Source organism: Melanotaenia boesemani, chromosome 13, assembly GCF_017639745.1.
Source record: "Melanotaenia boesemani isolate fMelBoe1 chromosome 13, fMelBoe1.pri, whole genome shotgun sequence".
Taxonomy (NCBI): Eukaryota; Metazoa; Chordata; class Actinopteri; order Atheriniformes; family Melanotaeniidae; genus Melanotaenia; species Melanotaenia boesemani.
The window spans coordinates 7,154,221-7,179,439 of NC_055694.1; the positions used below are offsets into that span (position 1 = coordinate 7,154,221).

Consider the following 25,219-nt stretch of genomic DNA (forward strand, 5'->3'; position numbering starts at 1 on the left):
TTACACCAGCAGCAGCCTGACCATTGATCCAAGGCAGGATGGATCCATGCTTTCATGATGTTTCCACCAAATTCTGACCCTACCATGTGAATGTGGAGCTGAAATGGAGACTCATCAGACCAGGCAACGTTTTCCATCTTCTATTGTTCAGTGTAGGTGAGTCTGTGAATTGTAGCCTCCTGTTCTTAGCTGACAGGAGGCACCCGGTTTGGTCTTCTGCTGCTGTAGCCCATCTGTTTCAAGGTTGGACGTGAAGTCTCGCTGAAATACTCAGACCAGCAACCATGCCACGTTAAGTCGCTCAAATCCCCTTTCTTTCTCATTCTGATGCTGAGTCACCTTCACCATGTCTACATGACTAAATACATTGATTTGCTACCTTGTGACTGGCTGATTAGATATTTGTGTTAAATAATTGAACATGTACTGATGAAACTGGGAGATTATCACACTAGACTAAATTTATAAGTTATGGAAACACACTGTGACGGTTGAAGGAGAACTTTCATATCAACAAGAATCAAGATCTAATTAAGACCAACAAAAAATTTAAAAAGTTCATAAATCACACATTTTTATTCAAAATCACCTGATCTTTCACCAAGAAACAGTTTTTCTACATTTTCTTTATTTCAGAAAAAAACATGCACAATTTAATTAACACACTGGATCAATAGTGATAAAAAACAAAAACAGCACAAAACTAAAGAAAGCACCGTTACTGAAGCACCATCACACACAAACAAGTTAAGCTTTGACAACATCAGAACATTTGACCTGATTCCTCATGTGTGTTTCACGTACATCTAGAACAGATGGTGAAATAATCACCTGTGGTCAAAAACAGAAACTAACATGAACTCACATCTAATAAAGCCGCACCTCGATCCTTCAATAAAGGCTGTGATACAGGTGAGAAATAAAAACACAATTGTGTGTAATTTCATAGTTTGAAGGTTCCTGAACCATACCCTTTACCTTTTGGGGTAAATATGGAGTCTTAAAAAAATAAAAAAAAAATAAACATGAGCGTGGCATGTGTTAAGCAACAACAAAACCTACAAGGCTTCATGTTGTTTTAAGAGCATCCTTATTAACGTTTACATGATCATCCAAGTCTCAGGCAGCTGAATATAGTTTACACAACACACCTGTTGTACAACTTCGCTAAAGCTACAGCTAACTAAATGTTAACTGTGTTGTAAATTCAGCCCCAACAAGTATTAACTGGCCAACATAAATGACACGAGCTGGATCAGTTGATGGTTTGCCGTGTTGATATGAGCGTACCTTCATTGAAAGTCTTTAATCTTCATTAGATGCTGTGACAGACTGAGATTCTTAATGTGCTCTCACTTTTATTGCTGATATAAAAATGTTTTCTCTTATTTAATAATTTGAATTAATCTTAATCTTTCATTAGTTCTGATATTCTGTTGTTTATTTTTTAAAAACGATGCTCTAAAAACAACACGAATTCCTTGGTTTGGACCAAGTAGGCTTGTAGGCTTTGTTGTTGCTTAACACATGCAGCTCTCATGTTTTTATAAAGCGAATATTAACGTCTTTTTAACTTCACTTTAACAAAGTAAGTTGCCACATTCAAGCTATAAGTGTCGAAAAGTTATTTATTTCTAGAGTAAGTGTGTTGTACAAAAGATTAAATGTGTAAAAGCCATTGTTACGGTACTTTAGGAAACTTTAGAAAAGATCAGTTATTTGCTGCACAACAAAGGTTACAGTTTGTTTTCAGTGAGTCAGTTAAAAATATTTTTGGTTTCTGTATATGACAGTCCTTAAATAATTTCAAATATGAATAAAAATGCTAAAACAGTGAGGCTATTTAAGACTAAATCAGTGGAGCACCATCAATGTAAAGTATTAAAAAGAAGATTAAAATGTTTTGTCAATGATCACAATGGAAAGTAAAACCTATGCATATTTATCACGGCACATGATTTTAAGCAGGAGGAAAAGGATTAGATCAGACTCAAAATGCCTTGTACAGTTTATAGTAGATCAGAAAAACACAAAGTCAACATGTTTCATAAAAAAATTTTGAATTTACCCAGTTAATGAGTGAAGAGGTAGAAAGCAGGACCTGCACCACAAAGTGAGTTCAGTGGCTTTTCAGGTTACGTAGCACCAAGTTCAGTGAAGGAACAGTCACATTTAAGCTAACCATCTTATTTATAACCAATACATGAAACATTTAAAAGTGAATAAATAAAACTTGATATTATTGATATTTGGCCACTTGAAGCCAACGGAGAAATGCTGTAAACCTAAGTCTGAAATATTATTTCCTAAGCTTTGTGGCATATTTATACCTTCTATATTTATACATAGCAATATTAGCATTAACTCAGTACTAATTTTAGCTGCAGGATTAACCTAAGTCCAGATATTGTAGCAGAACAGCTAAAACACAAAGCTTACAGATGCTAAAATGCTCCAATTACAAACCATTCCCATTATATTGAGAAAAAAATATATGAACTAAAATCAAATGCTGTGACAAAAATGCTGCATTCATATTTGACTAAACCAGTTAAGTCTAAAACATAGAAATACAACAAATATGTCTCATTGTTGTCATCATGACGATAAAAAGCAGAGCATTATGATGTATAAAACCATCTCTGCTGCATGTCATTAGCCCTTTTTAAACACTGGTTGCTCCATATTGGCTCAGAAAAGACACACTTATCAGCCTGCAGCTGTTTCTGTTTGGTACTTCGTGCAGACCAGGACAGAAGCAGCTCAGCACTGTGCTTAAAAACAACTAGCAGACGTAGCAGAAGCAGCTAACAAGAGCACCATCAACACAGACAGTATGATCTCCGCTACCAACTCGGTAGGGCACCAACTTTGAATCTACATTCATCCTCTGTATTTGCAACAGTGTCTTGTTTAGTAACAAAGGTGCATCAGGACCACCTTCATCTGAAAGTGTAAAAGGTGCTATTTTAATTCTGAATAAGGTTTGAGATGTGATATAAAAAAACACCTGAGTAAAACCCAAAGATGGCACACTGTCTCATCTCACTTTGCAGCACAGGCCTGTGGTTTGTGTAACATTATCCAATCACATCGACATCATTTCTGAAAGGAAAGTTAAAAATAGGGAAGAAAATAACTTGAAAAGTGTTTGTGCCTACTTTTGACAGATGATCGTGGATGACTGACAAAACAAATGAGTAAAAAAGCTAAAAGCCAAAATGCTAAACTAGGTTTTTTTTTGGAGAAAAAGCAGAATTTGAACTATTAAAGCGGCGAAGCATAAGGCATTAGGTTTATCACAGCCGCTCTGATGCGGAGATTCACTGTCTCTATTCACATTCAAAATAATCCTTCAATGGGGCAAAGAGGTGGCGGATCACGGGGACACTCCAGGAGCGACCCAGGACTTTCTGCCTTTGCATTCGACCCATGTTGTTCACATCCGTGTAGTGTTTGGGGAAGCCAAAGACCCTTTAAAAGTAGACCAAATAGGAAATAAAGTCAAATAATTTTCTAACTCTGTGTGCATGTACTGAAACATCTGACCACCAACTCACAATGACCTGCCTCAACATTATGTGGATTTAACCATTATTCTTTAAATTCGGCCTTCAAATGACCCACAAAAACATAAAACCAAGGATTTGCCATAAAAAAAGGGAAACTGCGAGACTAAAGGAGCTAAATTTGACCACAGAATATATTTCATTGAGCTCGTTTACATGACCATTAAAATCTGATATCTTTTTTTTCCTGTTTTTGTTTTGTTTGTCTTGTCTTGCTCTATATTGTTAAAAACCAAATAAAGAATAATTTAAAAAAAAAAAAAATCTGATATCTGGGAGTAATCAGATAATTTTAATAATATGATCTGACGTGTACACTTCTGAAATATTAGAAAAGAATTGTGACATTGAACAGAAATGAAGCGACACAGTGCAAACAAAAAAAAAAAAAAAATCAGATATTGTGGGTCTACATGCACAAAGAGGGAGAAATCTACATGTGTTAATCCAATTTCTCATAATCAGATAACTGCCATTATCTGATAAAAGGATATCAAATTAAGCTTTCTACATGATCACTTGAGTTATCTGACTCCAGAAATCAGTTAATCATCAGGTTTTTTGGTGTGCATATTAACAAGCTCACTGTCTTTCTATCAATCAGAGATGCGCTTCTGACCTGAGAACTGTGTTTCTGTGCAGAGTCGATGTTTTTCCATTGAGTAACACACTTTCAAATAACATGTCTGAATGCAGCTATTGTGTTAAGTAAGGACGTTTTCCATGGTACACATTCACCACAGTGGCATAATGGATTCTGGTGTGTAGTACCGGAGGGCTTGAAATGGTCTTTGTTCTTGGCCTTTGTACACTCAGATTTTCCCTAAATAGATTAAGGTTTTCACAATATTACTCACTGTGGACTTTAAAAGATCAAAGATCTTTGTAATCTTGCATTGATTTAATTTAGTTTTACAAGAACTTATTGATTATTTGAAAACACGAGACCTTACTGAATGCTGCTTTTATACCCAATCCTGACACCCTTACTTGTCTATATTATCTTATAAATTAGTGTTCTGTGTTTACTTACTGTTCCATTTCAGTACACCACAGGTAGTCCTCTTTGCCATTCATGGTGACAGGGAGTGGCCCCATCTTCCCTTGCCTTATAGAGTTTGATTTTGTTGTGATTGTGCGAACTTTGTCAAACTATAGGTAGAGATGGCATATTAAAAATCACAAAATGTAACCACCACATTTCATTTCAATTATTTGGTGAACAGATGCACCAAATCCATGAAACAAATGTTTCTTACCTTTGCCATGCGGCCAACTTCCAAACAGTCTTGAAGCGTCGCTCTGTTATCTAGAGATATAGCGATAGGTCTAAAGGAAAACAGACAGAAGTGTAAACTCAGTATTAACATTTTGCAAAGATATAATTATCTTCTCATTTCTCAGTGTTTGTATATACCTGCTCATTCCAGGTATGTTTCCCCAAAAGTAGCGTGCTCTGTGAGCAGGACTGACTTTTACTGCATCAATAAGAACTGGATTACACTGGGAAGGAAAAAAAAACAAAAGAAAGAATTTAAATAATGAGCTTTAAAACTTCCAGCAGTCTGTTTCCGTCTATCAGGCTGACAGAATACTCTGAGCAACAATCAAAGAAAATCACCTCAAGAAACCTGCAAATGTCATATTTATCATGTGAGCTCATGAAAACCACGTTCTCAAACAACCAGAAGAATGGACGGTTGTCTTCCTTCCTTGGCTTCAACAAGGTCAGTATGCGGTAGAACTCAAAGAAGAGTCTTCCAGTGCCCTCTGCAGGAAAAATACAAACGGGGTAAGTCTTCACTATGCAAAAAACCTTTAAGAGAAGGATAAAAGCTGCATACCATATAATCCTTTTCGAAGAGGGTTGACCATGGACAGGTCATTGCATGGACTGCCTCCAATCAGAAGATCAAAGGGACCCCATTCAGCCAGCTAAAAGACACAAATCTTGATTGTAGCTCACAGTGTTTTGAGATTTGTATAGAGAGAGATGCTCCTGCAGCCTGTACTCACATGTTTCCTTGTAATGGTGCGAACATCATTGACATATTCAATCTTCCCTTTGTGCTTTATCATTCCCACTGCGATGGAATTGTCACAAATCTCTGAAGCGATGTATCGCTCAATCTTAAAACCCAAATCTCTGAGCACCAGATATCCTGCCATGAAGCCAGGGTAATACAAGCAGGTTAATAAGAAAAACCAAAGAGTATTTATGACATGTAAACTCCCATTACTGTATTGATTTGTGCTTTTGATTTAGATAAGTGTTCAAAAGAAGCCTCTAAGGTTTTTCATCAGTATTTTAACTGAAGCATTATTTATACTGGCAGAGTTTGGTTTAAAAACATATTGTTTACTCCACTAGTTCACTACGTTAACCTACCTGTTGCAATGCCGTCAAAAAGTGACAACACCCTCATTGGCTTACGCTGGTCAGCAGGGATGGAGGGATAAACTCTGTGGGGCTCCTGCGGTTGAAAAAAAAATGGTAAATTAGAAAGACGAATAGATCAAACCTGAACTTCTAACCTGAACCTGGTCCAGAAATAAATGCAGAAGCACTTCTGACATGCTGACAGCTTCTCACAGCAAAGGAAACACATCCTCATATGCATAACCCAAACAATGAGTGGCCACAAAACCAATTCTCACTCAGTTAAAACTATTAAAACATGTCCTGCTCACTGCTCCCATTAGTAATGCTGAAAGTAGACGAGTACCACCAATATGACCCCTTACTTCCTCTTCTTAAATGTGTATCACGTAAAATATAGCAGTGTAATACTGTTTACCTCTGTATCAATCCTAGTTATATCTGAATCACTTATACAAATCCATAATTAGTAGTTCCACTCCAGTCAAAGTTGAGTTATTAGTGATATTTACAGAAGACTGTTAGGTGTTGGTAAGAAGGTTATGATGTTCACCGTCGGTCAGAACACAAAGGACGATTTGGTAAGGTTAACTTTCTTTATTGTCTTTCCAACACGAGTACAGATCAAAATGTCCTAAGACGTATGTCTGCACTGCAAATTAAAATCTCATGCAGAGCTGCAGAAACCTGAAAAGGCTGTTACATACTCCACAAGAACAGAGAACTTTGTTCCTGCTCTCAGGGTGTTGAAAACAAAACAATGTCATTTTGTTCTGGCAGTCCAAGTTTGGAAGTTCTACAATTTCAAAAACCCCACAGGGAGGTCACTTGTGACACAACCAGCTTGAAAGTCAAACAATCACAATAATGTGACTTATTGGAGGATAATAATGTCCTTAAACCACTGAAATTACTGTTGAACAAGACTTAAGCTAAACACAAAACAAACCTAATAAGTGTGGTACTTACAAACTCCATGGCACTGTTGTTGACAAAAAGGTCTTGAACCTTAGCACTCCAGTCTGGTCTGAGTTTAAGGTTTCCTTCACACTGGGATGGCAGGCACATGTAGCAGCTCCAAGGATCAACATCTTTTAGTTTGTCAAAAGTACCTGCGCCCACCAGGATGTCCAGGCAGTCTTTACAGAAACATCTGCAGGAAACCAAGAACACGCATGCACATGCATGAGAGAGAAGGACGAGGGTAACCCAAATGAGATATCTGGGAGAACATAGTGGGAGATGATCCGTTTTCATCCATTGGTTGATTAGAGTAATCAGAATTCCTGCTGGAATATGGACAAATCAAACTTTAGGACTACTTGAAGATTTTTGTTTTTGTTTAGGTGATGAGAATTTCCAAAATAATAATTTGGACCTGCTGGTGGAAATGGGGCTTAACTTTAATATGAAAACTAAGGAGTGTTTTTTCTGTCTGATTGGTCGAGCCGTCAGTGTTACACTTCTCAACATCTGACATAAGACTGCACACAAATGGTGATTAAACTATGAAATGTTTCAGAAAAAGCTTGCTAGAGACCTGACGTCACCAGGGACAGAACTGCGGGATGATTCTTCATTTCAGGGTTCAGGAGGAACTTGTATTCTATTTACATCGGTTCAGAAGTGGCTCTCATCTTTCTAATCTCCATCTTATTCATAATTTCTGGCGAGAATTTTATTTCACCATTTTTTCTCGGCTGCAGCGGCAGCTTCACAATCGGCACACAAAAAGGAAATTAACCAGCAGATTTTCATCCTTCCACTTCCTTCGAGGTGCAGTACAGTGAATACGTTGGATGAACACATTGAGGTGATGTGCTTCTGGCTGACCGTGGTTTGGATGTAAAGGAAAGATTTGGGCCTTATGTAAAGATGGCTGCAAATACAACGTGTCAGCTAGATGAACCGGATGAGTGAATTCATGGAGAAAGAGTGACTGGCTGCAGACGCAACAAGTGCGTGATTTTAAATGAAACGGTACCGATCTGGATGAAACTCCATGTAGAGACGAGAACATCGCTTTTCTCCAAGACTGTTTGCTGGTTCCAGACGTTTCAGTATAAATCTGCCGTCAGATTCACTAAAAGTTTTTCTATTTTTTTTTTTGTTCTTGGAATAAATAAATTTACTTTCTCATATTTTTTGAAAAAGTTCATAGTTTTACTGCTTTAATTAATCATGTACATTTATTTATCTGTCTTTTCCTTTTATAACCATCGGAATATATTCATTAATCAGAAATGAATACACACAGATGAACAGAAAGTGTCGATGTAAACAGTAGCCGGGGTGACGTCACATGCACATTCTTTGTAATTAACTTAGTTTGGTTTTTCAGCAGTAGTGAGCAACAACCTGTTTACCTGCAGCAGCTGGTGTTGCCACACAGAATGACCTCTGTGCCTGCACAGCACACGGTGCAATACGACTGGTAGCCATCTTCATCGTAGCGATACAGAGTCTCTGTGAAGTTGTCCTGCGAACAGTGAAGGTCAGGTGCAACAAATGTTAATGGCAGCTGTGTTTCAGAGGAAGGTTGGTTTAACAGTTGGGTGCTTGGCTGGGAAAGCTGCTGTGTTAATAGATTACCTTGCATCTTATACAAAGACCACCTTCAAACAGTGGATGCAGCACATAAATCTCAGTGGATCCGCAAGACAAGCAGAAATCTAAACAACAAAAAACCATTAGCTTCATAAGAATCATTCTGAGTTCATGCAAATAATTTTAAATCACAAACTTGTAACTTACTTTCAATTGTTCTGCCTTGCTCTCTGACTTTCTCAGCTATTGATTCTGTAAAAACAAGTTAAAACAAATAAAAATGAGAAGGACAATTTCAGTGTAGAAATCTCGCTTGTTTCTCCAACATTTCCAAAAATTTTAAAAAGTAAAACAAACCTCTGTTGTAGGAGATGATGAGGGCATTTGACTTGTTTTTAAAGACATATTTTCTTTTTGGTGGCGGCTGGTTGTCAGACAGCGAGTTGTCGGATGATTCCTGATGTAAGGTGGACTCTTGAAGACCAGGAAAAAATGGATCCAAAAAAGAAAAAAAATACAACCAAATCCTGGCTTTATAACATATTTCAGGAAATTTATTTTAAAAATTCATCATTAAGGCAGATGACAGAGGAAAACTTGTGTTTAATTGGTCGTGAGCAAACTGAGCTATGAACAGGATCACCACAATAAACTGTAAGATGAAACAAATACATCACTCAGGTATTAAAAAAAGACATTTTGGAAAGGTTTAAAAACATCCACATACCAGGAGGTGTAAATCCTTCAGGTCCACGAGGCAGAAATCCTTCAAAAGCCCAGTCCACCATCATCTTTAGCTCTTTTTCTCTATTACCGTCTGCTTCAGCAAAAGACTTCCCACATCGCTCACTCACCAACTACAGATAGCAAAGAAAGTCTAAAGTCTGAAGCTTTGGCACCAGATTAGCTCAGCTTCATTACACATGAACATCTACACAGGAAGACCTGTTTGAGAGCTGAGGATGTAAATCAGTCGCTTCACATGAACAGAAACATTCGAATTACCTCAATGATTTGGTAGATGGCTTCCTTGTACAACGGCAAGCCGGCAAAGGAATTTTTGCAGAAGCACCGACTGAAGGCACCAAATGGCAGCAGTTTCTCAACATTGATCTGCAACAGAAACCATTGTTGGTGTAACAAATCTGACCAGTGTTTCTGCAACTTGAACAAATAAGTATATACGAAATAAAAAGAGCAGCAAAGCACTTATCATTTAACCTCTGAGAACTTCCCATCTCCGAACCACTCCACCCTTCGCAGGCCTGGGGGAGGAGATTTGGTCTTCCAAGGCATCACCATCCCCGGCCACCAGGTAAAGCCCTTTGTTTTGCCCCACACCAGCTCTCCCGTTGGAAACCCTTTTCCATCCTGTGGAGAACCAGAAGACAAGCAAATCAGCTGCAATGGATCAAACACACATGAGAATCTGACTCAGATATTTACTACGACATGATGGTGGACTAACGTCACCTGGTAGTTATTTTTGCGCCGTGCTCTGGTTGGTGTGGCTTTACCGGAAGATGAACTTTCTTCCACCTAAAAGTAAGGCGAATTTAGAACATCAAAGAAGTTAAAATGCAACACACAGTTTAGGCGAGAACATGCTTATATCTTTGTTAATAAAATGTATTAATAGAAAAAAACAAGGAGCCTTTGATCAGTGATGCAGTTTCACATCCGTTCATGTAGTTCAAAATCTGAACATCAGAGGCACGAAATTACTGTCAGGTCAGCCATATTTGCTCGTGTCTGCTCTCACATTTCATTACATGAAATAAGTTAATGAATCTGAAATGTGTTAAAAGATCAGATTCTGTTCAGTTTTCATACAATTTGTGTAATAAATTAAAGTCTTAGTGACAGTCAGCATGGAAAGAGCTTATGATGCCGACCACTCAGTCAAATGACATGTTTCCCTTCATGATCTGTAAACTGTTAAACCAATTTGTCAATCCTGATGTTAATGGGAGCTCCGCACAGCTGGAAAAATACATGAATTTGAAATGACTACCTAAGGAAAGTAAAAATTATAAACACATCTGTAACACTTGCTGAGGACTACACTTAACATTTATATTCAGTGAATGGTTGAATGCATCAGTATCAATGCCAACTGTCTAGAGTTTTAATTCTTACAAGTACAATAACATTTTATATAGTAATTCATTTAAATACAAGCCAAATTTTAGGATGAGGTTGTTGCATTTTGCTTTTAATATTTCTGTTTCCTAATTAGGAAACTGATTTATAGATTTAAAGACTGATTTTTCCTTTCATTTCATAAGTAATTGTTATTCTGGTAGTATACAGTCATGTGATAAAGAAAGTACACCCTCATTCAGTGATAATGTAATATGAATCAGGACAGAAATCAAGAAAAATCAAGTCCTCACTAACTGTTTGCATTTGAGTTTACTTGTTAGTGTTACTATGCAACTTAAGCGATCATAATAAAACGCGAACACCTCTTTAAAATAACTAAACTTGACACAAAAAGTAAGGAAATTTGTATTTAGTCGATTATTTCTTTGTTGTAACGATGCTTATAGCTAAGAAAGAGGAAGGATGCACCAAGAACAAATGTAAACTGGATGAAACAATATGTGTCAGAATTTTGGGATTCGACTGTGAAACAACTTCAACACTGGTACACACGCTAACGTTTAGCGTCCACATTTACCTCCATAAAAATGTTGCGTGTGCATGGGGGTCACTTTAGGGTCATAGACTGTCATAATGTAAAAAACTGAGAAAAAATAAAAATAAATCGAGTGTTAGGACCTGCAGTGTGAACTTAGACCCGAGAACAGTAATAAAGGTCATAAAGACAACTCACAATTCTTATGTAAATAAATTTATTGTATTGTTGTAAATTTAATTTAAGTAATCACAGGTGGAGTTGCAATATTATTTTTTTTTGCTGTTTACGTCTAATTGGTTGTTTTCAAGCTGTTATATTTTTAAAGAAGTTTTTTCTAGTAAAGTTTTATTACAACATTCTCTTTTCCATGGCGCTGTTTTCCTAGGATCTGATTTTCCATAATATTTTTAGATTTTTTAGGTCCAAAAATCCGGTAATTCAGCCTAACATCAGCAGATTTACACTAATTGTAAGACTCCATAGTCCAAGTGTTGGTAATCTCTCTAGAAAACCACTGTAAAGCCAAGACTAACGGTTCTAGATTACATCTACTCTTGGTCTAACTTAGACCCTTTCTGGGAAACTGCTTCCACAACAAATATGCATGTTGGTATAAGAGTGAAAGAACTGATATGCAGCCACAAAACCTGAACACCTTGCAGTCAGTCGATCCAACTGCATGCACAGTTCAGCTACAGTGAAAAGTTTGATTTGGTGTTTTTGTTTGAGTATACGTGCTCGAGAAGGTAATTGACCTATTAACCAAAGTATGTCTGAAGTCATGACGGATACTGTGTGAAAAAACGTTTAATTCTGCTGATTCTAACTAAGGGAGATCATTGTATATGCAAGTTTAACCAAAATCTCTGCTCAGACATTGTTCAAGTTAAATGAATTGTGAGCTTTTTTTTTTATGAAACTGGCTACAAAATTCAGATTTTATCACTCCTGCAGGTATTACTTCCAAATATATGTATGTGTGCGCTATTGGATTATTTTCCTCATTTTAAAATCCAGGAGCAACCAGATGATATTTTATTTTGTCCAGATCCATAAACATTTTTGTAATTGTAAGAGGATGTACCTTCTTTTTACAAGACTTTACATGAGTATACCTACCACCTCATCTTTGGACTCCAGACCATTTTTGCTGTTGGTATCAAGATCTACGGGTTTGGACCAGGTGTTTGCACCAGCCTGAAACACTGTACGGGCCTGTGGCTTTTGGCGTAAGGTGCTCTCCCAGCCAAAACCGCCCCTACAGGTTCCCTGAGAGACAGCACACCCAAATATCACGTACATGTAAATTATTACAAAACACACACTTTCAGGTAGGCAACTTGATCACATCAGCCTTACAGGTGAGGAGAGTAAAGAAAAGCAGCAGGTTGTTAGTAGATGAAGCTTAAGTGGCAAAGATTTATGCCACAAAACATATTTTCTTGTGTTATACTGCTTTGAGCTGGAGCTGGTAATATTTACTTCTAAAGTCAGTACCGTCACATTATGTGGACATAAAAGATCAGACTTTTTCCCCATGTAGATGCATGAGGTCAAGAAGCAGCAGACAAACATAAGAAGATAACTGTCACCTCTTTTGTTGGGGTCCCATTCAATCCTGAATGATCAGGTAGATCTTTGGAGACAAAAATTATATTTAGCATTAAATTTAGAGGCATCATAACTTCATTCTGATGTGTTTAAATTCCAAGTGTTGTGGGTGTCGACATCCTGAACCTACTGCTCATTATATCGTAGTTTTCTACTTTAAAAACCCTCATTAAGATAAACCTTATTTAAGAAATAAATGTATGACTCAACAATGAAATGTATTTTCTTAAATACAGTTTTGCTAATTAAAAAAACTAAATGGTCTTACAGTTCATCTTTGTAAGGCGAACTTCGCAAGGCCTCACTTGCACATCAGGACGATTTATTCCTAGAAAATGGGATGAAAGTGATTTTATTACTTTCATATCATGCTGATGTATTTATCATTTTAATATAAATCAGATTAAACTTTAACTTTCTGTTATATGGAATATAATTTTCATACCTCGAATATGAACCTGGGAATCCTTCCTGTTGGCACTATCAGAGAGACTGTTGTCAGACATGACATCACACTCACTTTCTGTTAAGGTTTCACTTTCCGAAAACAAAGGGACGACATCTTTCCCCAAGGCCTGATAGTACAAACATCACCACATGGATGAAATTAGCTGAACTCAAATAATATATATAAAATCATATGACACAGGTCTCACTTCACATACCCGAGTAATAACTTGCTTGGCTTCAAGTGGAGGACATGGGAATGACAGCAGGGTCAAAATGAGCTTCCTGAGGACTGAGGTGGGCTTGCTGTCTTTCAGTACTCTGCCCCAATGTTTCTCCAGTGGAACTAATGCTGTGTTGTCCTTGTCTTCTTTATTTTTTTTCTCCTCAACTGACTGATTCTCAGTGAATTCCTGCATGAGCTGCTTGACTTCCTCAGGGGAGCTGCAGACTCCCAGCTTGGTCCCTAACTCTTCTACTGCCTTATTTGTCACTTGCAGCCATTTTTCAGGGTTTAGCAGCTGAGCGATGCTTCTTAGCACCTTGCCACTTAAAGGCAGCTCCTCTGCAATACAACTTGTGACTGCAATGTAGAAAGACAGAGCCTCTTCTTGCAACTGTGGCAGTGAGTCTACAGCATCAGATGTTTTTAGGAAATTTTCTACAGCTCTCCCATCCTGACTGAATTTAGGGCTTTGAAGGTGGGATTTTTTGTTTGTAAGAATCTGAGCATCATGTCCTTTGAGGTAGTGAGCAGCAGCATGCGACTGAAGGAAATGAGAGGTGTATGTGTCAAGCAGGGTACTAGCTTCCTCTAGGACGCGCGGCATTGTAGCCCAGGAAGCTCCTTGTGTTTTCGTCTGAAAATTCTGCAGAGGCTTTAGGGCCTCTTTCAGGAACATAAATGTTGCCTTGACCTTGGGATCCTTCAACTGCGAGCAGATTAATTTGGCTTGTGCATCGTTTTTGTCACAAGAGCTGAAGTAAAAGATGAGATCTGCCCATTTCTCCAAAATTTTCATCACGAACTGGCAAAATCTAAGGCAGCTGGTGTTCGGGTAAAATGGTGTGCTGTTTTCAATGTCATCTGAGCTAAAAAGAGCCTTCAAGTTGTCATTCTTAGTAGAGCAGGACAAGTAGTGTGCATGAATGTCCTCCATCAACTTTTGAGTCTGACTGGAGAGCTCCTTAACCCCAGCATGACAAGCAGCATCAGCGATGGTGTACAGGCCTCCTAAGGCTATGATGTTTGGGTTGAGCTGCTTGAGCTGTGAGTGGATCTGCTCTGAGGCTTCATGGTCGCCGCTGAAATAAACAGCAACAAGATTATCTGTGGGTAGCCCAAATTTCTTCAAAGTCTGCACCACCGCTGCCACTGTTTGATCTCCTGAACCATCCGCCGACTGAAGAGCATCCAAAAAGCAGACACAATGACGGGAGGATTCAACATCATAAAAACCTACGAGGACCACTGAGATACTGTCCTCCTTCCCTACTGCTACACCTCCATAAATGTAAACACAGTAAGGAGTATGCTGCAAAACAGACTCGATGTATTTGTGGTACTGCAACCCTAGCTTTTGGCTTAACAATAGTCTCGATACCTGCTCAGAATTAGCGGATCCAGTGAAAAAGCGAATGAAGCGAACAGCTGCTTTGCTATAAGGCAGTGGCTTGGAAACTTGGCCTTGCAGGCCATTGCTCTTGGAGATTTTAGCCCTTTTCTTGTGTTTCCTTGTCTCCTCGTGTCGCTTAAGTTCAACACTGCCTTTATGAAATGTGTGAAGTTTAGTGCGACAAGAGGAGCAGTAGGTATATTCCTCTCCAAGTTTACTACGATCTGCCCAATCAAAAGTTTCCTTCCACTTTTCAGTGTAAGGAAATGTTTTATTCGACGTTACACTGCCGTTCTTTTCCGTGTCTGATTCCGATTTAGAATTGCCTGACAAAGTAAGAGAAACAAGTGGTGTAAATGTGATGATCAAATACGTAACACTTATTCCATCATAAAAAAAAAGGAAATGTTAACTTAAACTTACACAGTTGAGGAGATGTTGAATTTGGGCTGTTATTGTCTTTACTTTTCACATTTGATGCGTAGAATACTTTGAACCACTTCAGGAACTCAAAGCTTCTTTTAAAATCTCCTTTCATGAGCGCCTCGACTGGGATGTCCTGCATCAACACAAAGAACAGTAAACTGCACCTTACAGAAAAAAGAAATACATAATTATATATATATATATATATATATATATATATATATATATATATATATATATATATATACTCCCAAAAAGCCTCAGATCAGCTGAAACACTCAGTTTATGTAAATCCAGGTTAAAGACCCACCTGCTCTCTGCTGTATTTGAATATTTTTGTTTAAAAGTCCAAATCTACCCTGTTTATTTTGAGCTTGAATTTTTAAACTTGATGCTTTAATACTGTTTTATCTCATGTTCTTTCTTTTTCTTTCTATTGTGTTTTTAATTTTAAATCATGTCTCTTTTTTTCTGATGTTTCAGTGTTTGTGTAAAGCAATTTGAGTCATCCTGTCATTGAATTGTGCTGTACAAATAAACTTGCTTTGCCTATATATATAATATATATACATATATATGCAAGTAACGCCTACACTTAGAATTCACTTGAAGGCTGCAATATATTAAAATTCAATGTGTTCATTTATAGATTTATTTTCAGTGTCTGTCACTTTTGTCTCTTTAATAATGAATAATAATTTTTACTTAATTAATCCCAATTGGGAAATTAGACTCTGCATTTTTCCCACGTCTAGATTCACTAGAGAGCAGCCATATGTCGGTGCTCTGGGAACAGTTAGGGGTTTAAGGACCTTGCACAGTGGTTTGCCTCCTGCCAGACCTAGACAGTCCTGCAGAGCCAAACCCACCTCTGTAACCACTAGGCTACTACTCCACCCTAAAACCATTAAAGCATCATGACACAACCAGTAACACCTTTACAGTACAAAGGAGAGACAACACTAGGAAACAGGTGGCATGTGTGTAAACAAAGGTATACAAATATACCCACCATCATTTAGTAAGATTGCCTAAGACCTTTTCATTGTTTAATAAATAATACTTCATAAATAATATAAATATGTTTGAGTATACATATAGAAAAGTGACATTTTCAGCTGCTTCTGTTTATCGACTGCTATGGCGATACAATATGATGTGAGACAGCTGAGACTTTATAAAGGTTTTAGTATTACAACTTGCTTACTGTATAGTCTTACTGCACAAGTTTGTCTGAATAAGGTTGTGAGGAACATCAATGCAAAACTGAACAATATCTGAAAGACTGAAGGCTCCTGACTTGCTAGCTGTCCACAGATTAATTCGCTCACCTTCGTTTATTTATTTTAGCACCTTTAGTTTGATTGTGGCACACATCCACCGTGTCATCACTTTGATTAACTTGTGCAGTGTCACAGTTTTCGTAGAGAGTTGTATTCATTTGTGACAAAAATATGCTGATAGTTGAACTGCTTTTCCATTTTCTCCAAACAAACTGGTGTTTCTAACAGATCTCCAAATTTTTGGTCAATGGGTCAGTGTACACACTCAGAGGACGCATTTTACTCACACTGAAGAGATTTTCTTAATTCACTCTAATACATTTTTTTCTTCTGAAGGAAGTACATACCCTTGTAATGCCCTTCTTGCTAAAAGCGTCACGGAGTAGAGCAAAGTTGTGCTTACAGTCATCTTCACTTTGAGCATCAAATTTCACCTTGGTCATGTCAACAGATCCAGGAAAGGTGCGGTCCATCATCTGGCAGTAACATGCACCTGATGGAACAACCGTTCAGACATTGTTATCTCTGTGCCTGGAAGGACCAACTATTACTTGCTCTTATTTAACAGCAATATTCACAAAATGAGTCTAAGACAGGGTTTATTCCACAATAGATCGCAGTAATAAACAGTACAATAAATTAATCGTAAAGATCCCTTAAAATTGTCACTTTCCATAAGGGATTATGTCTGAACAGATCAGTGCAATGACGTTACACAACATCAGTGTGTTGCTGCTTGTGTTGCATGTTTTGAGTTACAGGTTGCCTCAGAGGGAGTACGGTGCAAGGTGCAACTGTAGAGGACAAGCTCGCCAGCCTTTAAAGTGCAACATAAAACGTTTCAGAAAAAGGAGGAAACCTGCAGGACAACCACCAGCTTTTTATGCTAAAGATAAATTCTCCATCATTTAGTTTAATTACTTTAATGTTTATCGAATGTAACATTGAAATAAAACATCAGCAGGGCTCACTGAACGTTATATCACAAATGAGAAATAACTGAAGGTTGATGCATTTTAGTTGTCAGTGTGCAATGATCTGTAGAAGAAACAATTAACTACAGACATATGGTTTACTTATTTCCACTGCTCCGATATTATTTGTACCTCCAACAGCAGCTATTCTGCTAAAAGACAACTGGAAGTCAAAGCTAGCTTGTTGTTTTTCCTGTGTTTCTAAATTTTCTACTGGGGTTCAAAAGAAATGTTCAAAACCGTTTTTATAATGTAGTTTACAGAAAGAAGCCTCCCAGGTCCAGGTGGAGGTCGTGGAGCCTTTTCCATCTGTTCTCTCTGGGTCAAATCCAGAGCTATTTATTTATTGTTTACAGAGCAGAGGGGATTTAGTTGGAATGAGACTTCTTGGTTACTTTACATTGTTTCTATTTTATTTTATTTTATTATGATGGTCTCATAAGATGGAAATAAATACAACTCAATGACCTATAAGGAATGTTTATATGATGTCACACATTTATAGTGTTGTGAAATTAATTAATGCATATTAATTGTAGAACTGTGATTATTTCTTTGACAATAATCATACCAAAGAAATCAAGGTGGACATACTACTACTAGTCTATTCTAGTTGATTTAACACAGTAACTGCAGTTATTACTAAAGCTGTGTTATGGTCAAATAAAACTGATATCCGAGCAGATGAAGAGAAATGTACAATTTAACCTATGAGGTTTCAAAACTGCCACATTAGAGCAGGTAAAGTGGAAACTTGAGCTTTCAGTTTGTTTAAAGTAAGATAAACCACAGCCAGTGGAAACATGCATTAAGACAAATCACCTGAACCCATCTCTCGCACATCTTTGAAGTTTGTCTTCAGGAGTTTGTTGATCCAGGTGACGATATAAAAACGACTGGATTTATCTTTCAAGGATTCTGGCGGCACAACCTCTGGACTCTCCATTTTGCAGCACACTGAGGATGAAACCAACATCTGTATCGGAATTCATTCATTCAATAATCAGAGAAAGTCATTTTGGGAGAAAATAAGCAGATGTTTGGTTGAAGTTGATTCACAAGTCTGCAGGGTTGGTTACCCTTTTTGTCAGCGTTGCCAGTGCTAGTGTTAATCCCATGACTGATTTGAAGGAGGGGTCCAGGGTGGAGGGGTAGGGTTGTCAAGTGAGACTAGACCACAGAGAGGATTACCCAATTCCCCTTTGTCTGATTGATTACAGACAACAGGGTTTCCCTGCTAAATTAGACTCTTCAGTACTCGATATAGGATGTTTCTGTTTCTCTTCTTCTCATGTCTACATTTGAAAATCGAGGTTATGCTGCAGCTGAGCGATGCGGGACACTTGAGCCACGATGTTATTCTCTCTCCTCCCCCTCCTCAATGTATAGGAAAGGAACTCTCGCGTTGTTTGTCTTTAGCCGCGAACCTCTCCAATGAACACAACTTTTCCTGACAAGCAGTGTTTAACTTTACAACACCCTATTTACCTTTCTCGATGTACCGTGGATACGCAAATTCTAAGTATCCTTGCCATAACAATAACAATCATTTCGAGTCGCCCCATCTCATTTATACGGTGTGAATTTGTTTCCAGCATTTTGTTCTTACTTTCACTTGTGCTCCTTAGGCTTGGCGGGCATGTAATGCATCGAGGAAAACAATGTTTCTGTTACGTGAAGCGCGAAATTTAAAATATGTCACAATCCTGTAGCATTTACATTACATGTAGCCACGTTATTACTGTCTATCTGCGTATTCGAGTGCTATTTCTGTAACAAATGCCCGGCTCCAACTACTATCACCGTATATTTGCCTGAGCCGGTCTTTGTTTTGAGAAGCAGCAGATGGCTGAAGCAGGACAATGAAAACAACATGAGCATGCGTAAATCAGCCGCAAAGTACCTTTAACATATATGGTCCGAATTGGACAAAAACTCCTTGTTTTGCACTTAGAAAATAGTTAGATCGTGAGTGGCTTACCCGGTCCGTTTCCTTGTAGGAACAAACGGTCCTCCTCCTCTGCTTCGCGCTTCACGCGCTGCACCGGCCCTTGTGTGACGTCCATAAAACCCGGGACGATCCATTGGACGATCTATGCTGAAGGCTGCCCCGTAGCTGGACGCTAACAAGGAAACTTGCAAACGAAATCCCCACCCGTCTGCGAAATGAGCAGCACAGGTTTAAGAAAAAAGGTTGTCACTCGTGGTCGATTTTTTTTATTACTTTATTTCTATAAACAAAAGCACTGCACTCTAGACTTTTTTTTTTTAATTTAATTATATTATTGAAAAAATCATTTAATACCGAGCAAATAAACGGACAAACATTGCTGACAGCAAATTTGCCATTCGCAATAGTAACAGGTTATATCTTATTTAGCAGTTGCATTAGAAATGTAACAAAAGCTACGACTTAAAAAATAAGAATAATAAAAGAAAATTAAATTTGATTCAAGTCATGTCTTTCGCGACGGTGCTGAAACACTAGTGAAGTGTAATTTAAGTATAGCCTAACAAACTATGCTATTGCAAGTGGATTGTGAAGCGAACCAAAACACTAAAATAAAAATGCGACTGGTTTTGCGTCGCACATCTTCAGACAGCTTTCGCGAACATTTAAAATGGCGGCTGTTTTCCTGCAGATGGTGCGTCGCTGGCTGTAGGCCTAACCTCTCATAATGGCGTTACAGGCCAGTGGTTGACGTGGCGAAACCGACCCGTCAACGCTAACAAAGTTAGTGTCCCAACTAAAGACTAGTAACCTTTTTGTGTTTCCCCCCACCAGACAATCGGTTATAAACACCCAAGCCCACGAGCCTGACATGGCACTGAGCGAAAATCTTAAAATACTGTAGCCTACTGGAGTTTACATGAATCATGTTAAAGCTTATCAATGTGTGGTCTTTGAGACTTGACAGGCCAAAATGTCTACAGCGATAAACTTCATGTATCTACCATTTCGTGAAATCATCAGAACAGCTGCCATTACACTATTTTCACCACAGGAAGAGATTGGATATTTTATATATTTATATATTTTTTAAATTGTAACCAGGAAAAAAGAGTCAGACAAATATAAACATGGGTGTTTAGCCGTTTGTCTAGCCTAGATGTGGGAATTTATACTAAAGTATGAACTGAAAGCTTCAAACCAAATAAACCATGGGGCAGTCAGCTAATAACACAGAGAAAATATAGGCTATGGAAACATGGTTATGAATATCCTCTATCCTATGTTTGATATAGCTACTAATAAATGTGGAAAAAGTTATTGTTCCACTTGCCTTACAACTTTCTCTGAATGAAAAAGGCTAAGTCAGCATAAAATGTGCTACACATGATCAGGATATCAAACTAGTATTTCCAGGATAGTAAGCATATGATTGCAGTCAAGTACCATCACATTATTTTATGCCGTTTAATCCGGGGAATGAGGAATTTTTGTGAAATAACGAGTAAAAATGACTTGTGGAATTTAATAGCGGCAGTGCTCTATCAATGCAGTATGCAAAGCAGGTTATGACATTAGTTGGTGGAGCAGAAAATTTGAGTGCCACACACACTAAGAAAAGGTCCTGTTTGCATAATTTGTAAAATACTTGGCATTTTGACAATTAGAGGGAGGAAAGTGTTACTCACTTATTGCATTAGTCAAAGAATAGAATCATGGACATCATGGGGAGTACTTACATGGGTTTGAAAAACAAGTTGTGTGCAGCAGTTCATGTTGCATAATATTGCATAATTTGATATTTTAAGTTCAAATTTTGAATTTAAACCTCTGGCTGTAGGACAAGATTGGTCTTTGACTCTAGAGAAGCATGTTTTTACAGAGCTGTAATTAAAAAAAAAAAAATCATGGGTGTCTAGAGTCTCGTTTGACATAGTCCTGTGGAGATCATGGGATCCGTCATTGTCTTCAATGTGAGGCAGAGAGCATCCAGTAATGTTTTTTGCTATTTCAATAATATGTTACAAGGAATTCCTGCAAGCAGACTAGCAACCAGCACACCACACTGTAATGCAGTACGCCATGATGCTTTCCGCTGCAGCATGGTACAATGCTACCCACAGTCTTTTGTTTGTGTTTGATTTGTTTTGTGTTTTTCATGAGAAATCTCTGAAGGTGTAGCTTCTGATGGTCCTTCCTTACTGTTGCAGTTGTGTCACCAGTCCATGTGAGGTTTGTGGAGAGGAGCATGCCCAGGAATTCAAAGATGTGTGCCCTCTCTTGGCTTACACAGTTCCTATTTATGAAGACTGTGGATAATTAATTGTTTTGCTTCCTTCTGAAGTTCAGGATCAGTTCTCTGGGGCAATGCAGGTTAATGACCATCAGTAACAAAAAAGTATCATGTAAACATGTCGGATTATAGCAAAGGATGCTAATTTTCATCCTTGGTCCCAAAGCAGGTAAGATAGAATAAAAACAACACCATTTAAACAAACTATAGGAGGTTTTCCTGAGGGGGAGAATTCTCAAAATAACAAAAAACTGCTCTGGTGTGGAGTCCAGTATGTGATGGACTGGTGACGTGTCCAGGGTGTACCCTGCCTCTCGCCTGCTAATTACTGGGATAGACTCCAGCTTCCCCGCCACCCTGAATTGGACTGAGCAGTACAGAAAATGGATGGATGTTGTGGAGTAAAAATGAGTTTTTTGATCTTGAAATGAGAGAAATCAACTCATCCTGAGATAACGGCATAGTGTTATTTGTAGATTATGTTCACGTATGACTTTTTTGCAGCTTTAACTTGCATTTGGTAATGGCACAGCAAACTGCCCACATGCACAGATTTCTGGAAGTGTTAAGTGGTCGTTTTTAATTGTGTCTGTTTTTAATGTCGTGCCACCTGAGGGTCCAAAGATCAACGAGACCAATTATAGATTTTCAGCTGTATATCAGTTGTACTGTTTTGTGGCAGGGATGTCTCCATATTCTCTGAAACTTTTGATTATAATATCTACTCTAGATTATGGAATATTAAGATTTAAAATTGCAGCACATCATTCGGAAGTTGCTCTAAATTTATCAGCAGTTTCTTGCAGATTGCTGAACCTCTGCTTATCTTAACTTTTGATACTTTGCCTCTCTAAGGTGCTCTTTTTATACCCACTGGCCATTGGGTCTACTGAGCATTCCCCAAGTAGGCAGATGTGTTTTTTGGGTTGATACTGTATTTTCTGGTCTGATTGGTCCATAAAAGTCAGTATACTAACAACCAAACTAACAGTGGGCCGTTAAAAATTTAAACCTCTCCCCCTTTCACGGTCCTTGTGCCTGAATAATTCATTCATCCAAATAGTCAGTACAGAACTTTTTCTTTTGTCCACCGGCCCATAAAGCACGTTGTTCTGCAGCTCATTGGTTTTGTTCTTAAATAACATCAGGATGAACCAATCAATCAGATTCTTCAAACCCTTTCTGGCTCTGTACCATCAGAACCGGAAAAAGAAAATGAAAAAGATGCACAGAGAAACCATATGATTAAAAAGGAATAAAAAAATCGCTGCCAAATGTGCAAAGATGATGGACATGTATGCCACAGTCAGACCTTCATCAGCTTCTGTGGATGATGATGATGTTGATGGTAGAAGCTATGGGAAGCTGCACTGCTTTCACATCGCTGATGTTCTGTTCTAAGGAAAGAGACCCAGTAGGTCTGATCCATGCGAGCCAATTAGTGGTGAACACGCTAGCTGTTTACAAAGTTGTGATGAAGTGATGATAAAGCGTCAGTGAAACAGCTGTTTTATTACCATGTTAGCTAATGACATAAGAGTTTCCACCAGGAGAACAGCTAAACTGGTTTCATTCACTGGTTAAACAACAGATAATATTTATTTTTTTTATGTCTCCTGAACTAAATCTTGTTATTGAAAGTGAGAAGATGATTTTTAACATCATTCATCAACATTAACAGTGAGTCAGCAGCTTTCTGATTTGCTTTATTAGCCCATTTATCATTAGTTAAAGGCTGATAGTTGGATACTTTTGGGTCAGAATTCAGAGGCAGCATCTGTGTACATGTTTATGAACAGTATACAGAAATGAAACACTTAAGATTTTTATTTATTCACTTTGTACATATATTATACTGATGCAGCTGTTTGTTCTGACTGCATCACTAACAAAATTCCATTCCAATGTTTGTTGAACCAGGTTGAGATAACCAGAGATAACATCTCTAGGAGAGAAGAGCAGGCAGCCGAAACAGAGACACTGTTTCTACACTTTGTCCTGGAACAGTTTACATACATTTTACATACATTTGTCATGTCTGTTCTTTCTGTTTTCTTTCTCCCTCAAACACATGTAGGACGAATGTTGCTCTAATATCCTAATATCCACCACTGTGCTGGAGTATAGATGTTTATTTTATTAACACATTACACTTTTTGAAAGTAGTTAATATGTCCACTTCTAACTCACTGCGTGGTTTTAGTGACTTTAAGGAATTGTGTGGCTAATATTCACATTTAAGGGAACACAAAGATGAGTGGTGTATATAGCCAGGTCTGACCCAAAATGCCAGGGCTGATTCTTTGTCCCAGTCCGCCCCTGTACTCTCAATAGTTACAAAAGTTTTTTTTCCGTAACACATTTTAAGTCTTTTCTTACCCTGATCCTAATTTCTTTTTCATGTGTGTTGCTGCCTTGAATATGAGCTCAAGATGAATTAATGTTTTGTTTTATAAAATAGCCTTCTATGTTCTAACATGAAAACAATATTGGTTTATATGTTATTTACATTTTACATACGATGTCAACTCTTTACAACTAAGTTAGTTTGGGGATGTTCTGTCAGGAGGGAAAAAATTTAATAAATCTAGAGCCGGCTTGAATGATTAAGTCAAATAAAATATATTCTGTTGTTTGACTATCCATTGTTCATTTTTTGCTTTACTCTAAAATGGATCCAAGCTTTTCTTGTTAAGTGCTTTGGATATAATTGCACTGAGAGCAACTGAGAAGATCCAGGGGTTAATGTGTGTGTCTGAATTTATGTTGGATTAAATATAAGTGTATTGTCAATGCTGAGGATAAATGCTGATAGCAATGTGTCCTTAGGGCAGGTGACTTCCACATCACAGTATTTATGGACTGAAATTAAGAATAACCAATCCTGTAAAACAATATAAAATATTGTTTTAATACTGAAAACAACTAATTGCCCCTGATGGTCTTCTTATGAAAGCCTTTATTACGCCATCTGCAGTGAGTGGAAGTCTGCAGTGAGATTACAGGGGTCAGGACTGGCTTTGTTTGTCAGGCCAACTCTTTACCAGCCCCTCCTCCCAGAGGCAAGGGTCATCAAAAGAGTGGGTTAGGGGTATGGGGTGTACAGAATGGCATGTTCACTTTCTCTATCAAACTAAGGTCTTCTTTAAGTTTCACTAGTTGGTGATGTGTGACTGCGTTGTATATATGAATTTACATAAAGAGTTAAAATGCTGGTAATGTAGAAGTTTCTTAACTTTTATAATGTGTTGGTTCAAAAGGTCAGACAGAGGAATGCAGGAGTCTTAATTATAGCCATGGCCACAATAGGAGAAAAACACCACAGAAATTACACCAGTTAAATACTGGAATCACACAATCTGAACTGTGAGGAAAACACTTGTTCTTCTAAATGAATGTCAGAGTACATACATGTATAAATCTACCAAATCAAGGACTTTCCTCCAGTATTCTCATTATGGATGGCAACTTCACTGTG

The 25,219-nt window shown here is 37.9% G+C and overlaps 1 protein-coding gene across 4 annotated transcripts; it reads right to left on the reverse strand.

Moving 5' to 3' along the window:
• Positions 1 to 371: 371 nt before the first annotated feature.
• dnmt3ba (DNA (cytosine-5-)-methyltransferase 3 beta, duplicate a) lies at positions 372 to 20,183 on the reverse strand. 4 transcript variants are annotated; one of them, XM_042004028.1, is made up of 27 exons: positions 20,168 to 20,183; positions 19,479 to 19,656; positions 18,320 to 18,454; positions 16,871 to 17,016; positions 15,238 to 15,373; positions 13,417 to 15,140; positions 13,197 to 13,326; positions 13,020 to 13,079; positions 12,733 to 12,776; positions 12,260 to 12,409; positions 9,970 to 10,035; positions 9,718 to 9,867; positions 9,502 to 9,609; positions 9,224 to 9,353; positions 8,854 to 8,970; positions 8,704 to 8,748; positions 8,542 to 8,621; positions 8,316 to 8,428; positions 6,919 to 7,102; positions 5,959 to 6,043; positions 5,586 to 5,731; positions 5,414 to 5,504; positions 5,191 to 5,339; positions 4,987 to 5,072; positions 4,829 to 4,898; positions 4,603 to 4,721; positions 372 to 3,474 (listed from the first exon to the last, which is right to left on the reverse strand). In XM_042004028.1, the coding sequence occupies exons 2-27, from the start codon at positions 19,561 to 19,563 to the stop codon at positions 3,333 to 3,335; spliced, it is 4,491 nt and encodes a 1,496-aa protein (XP_041859962.1). In that variant the 5' UTR covers positions 19,564 to 19,656; positions 20,168 to 20,183; the 3' UTR covers positions 372 to 3,332. The 4 variants fall into 4 exon arrangements, with proteins under 4 accessions (XP_041859962.1, XP_041859961.1, XP_041859965.1 ...); XM_042004027.1 differs by lacking the exon at positions 20,168 to 20,183 and having other exon boundaries at positions 19,479 to 19,710; XM_042004030.1 differs by lacking the exons at positions 19,479 to 19,656; positions 20,168 to 20,183 and adding an exon at positions 18,577 to 18,762 and having other exon boundaries at positions 373 to 3,474.
• Positions 20,184 to 25,219: the final 5,036 nt, after the last annotated feature.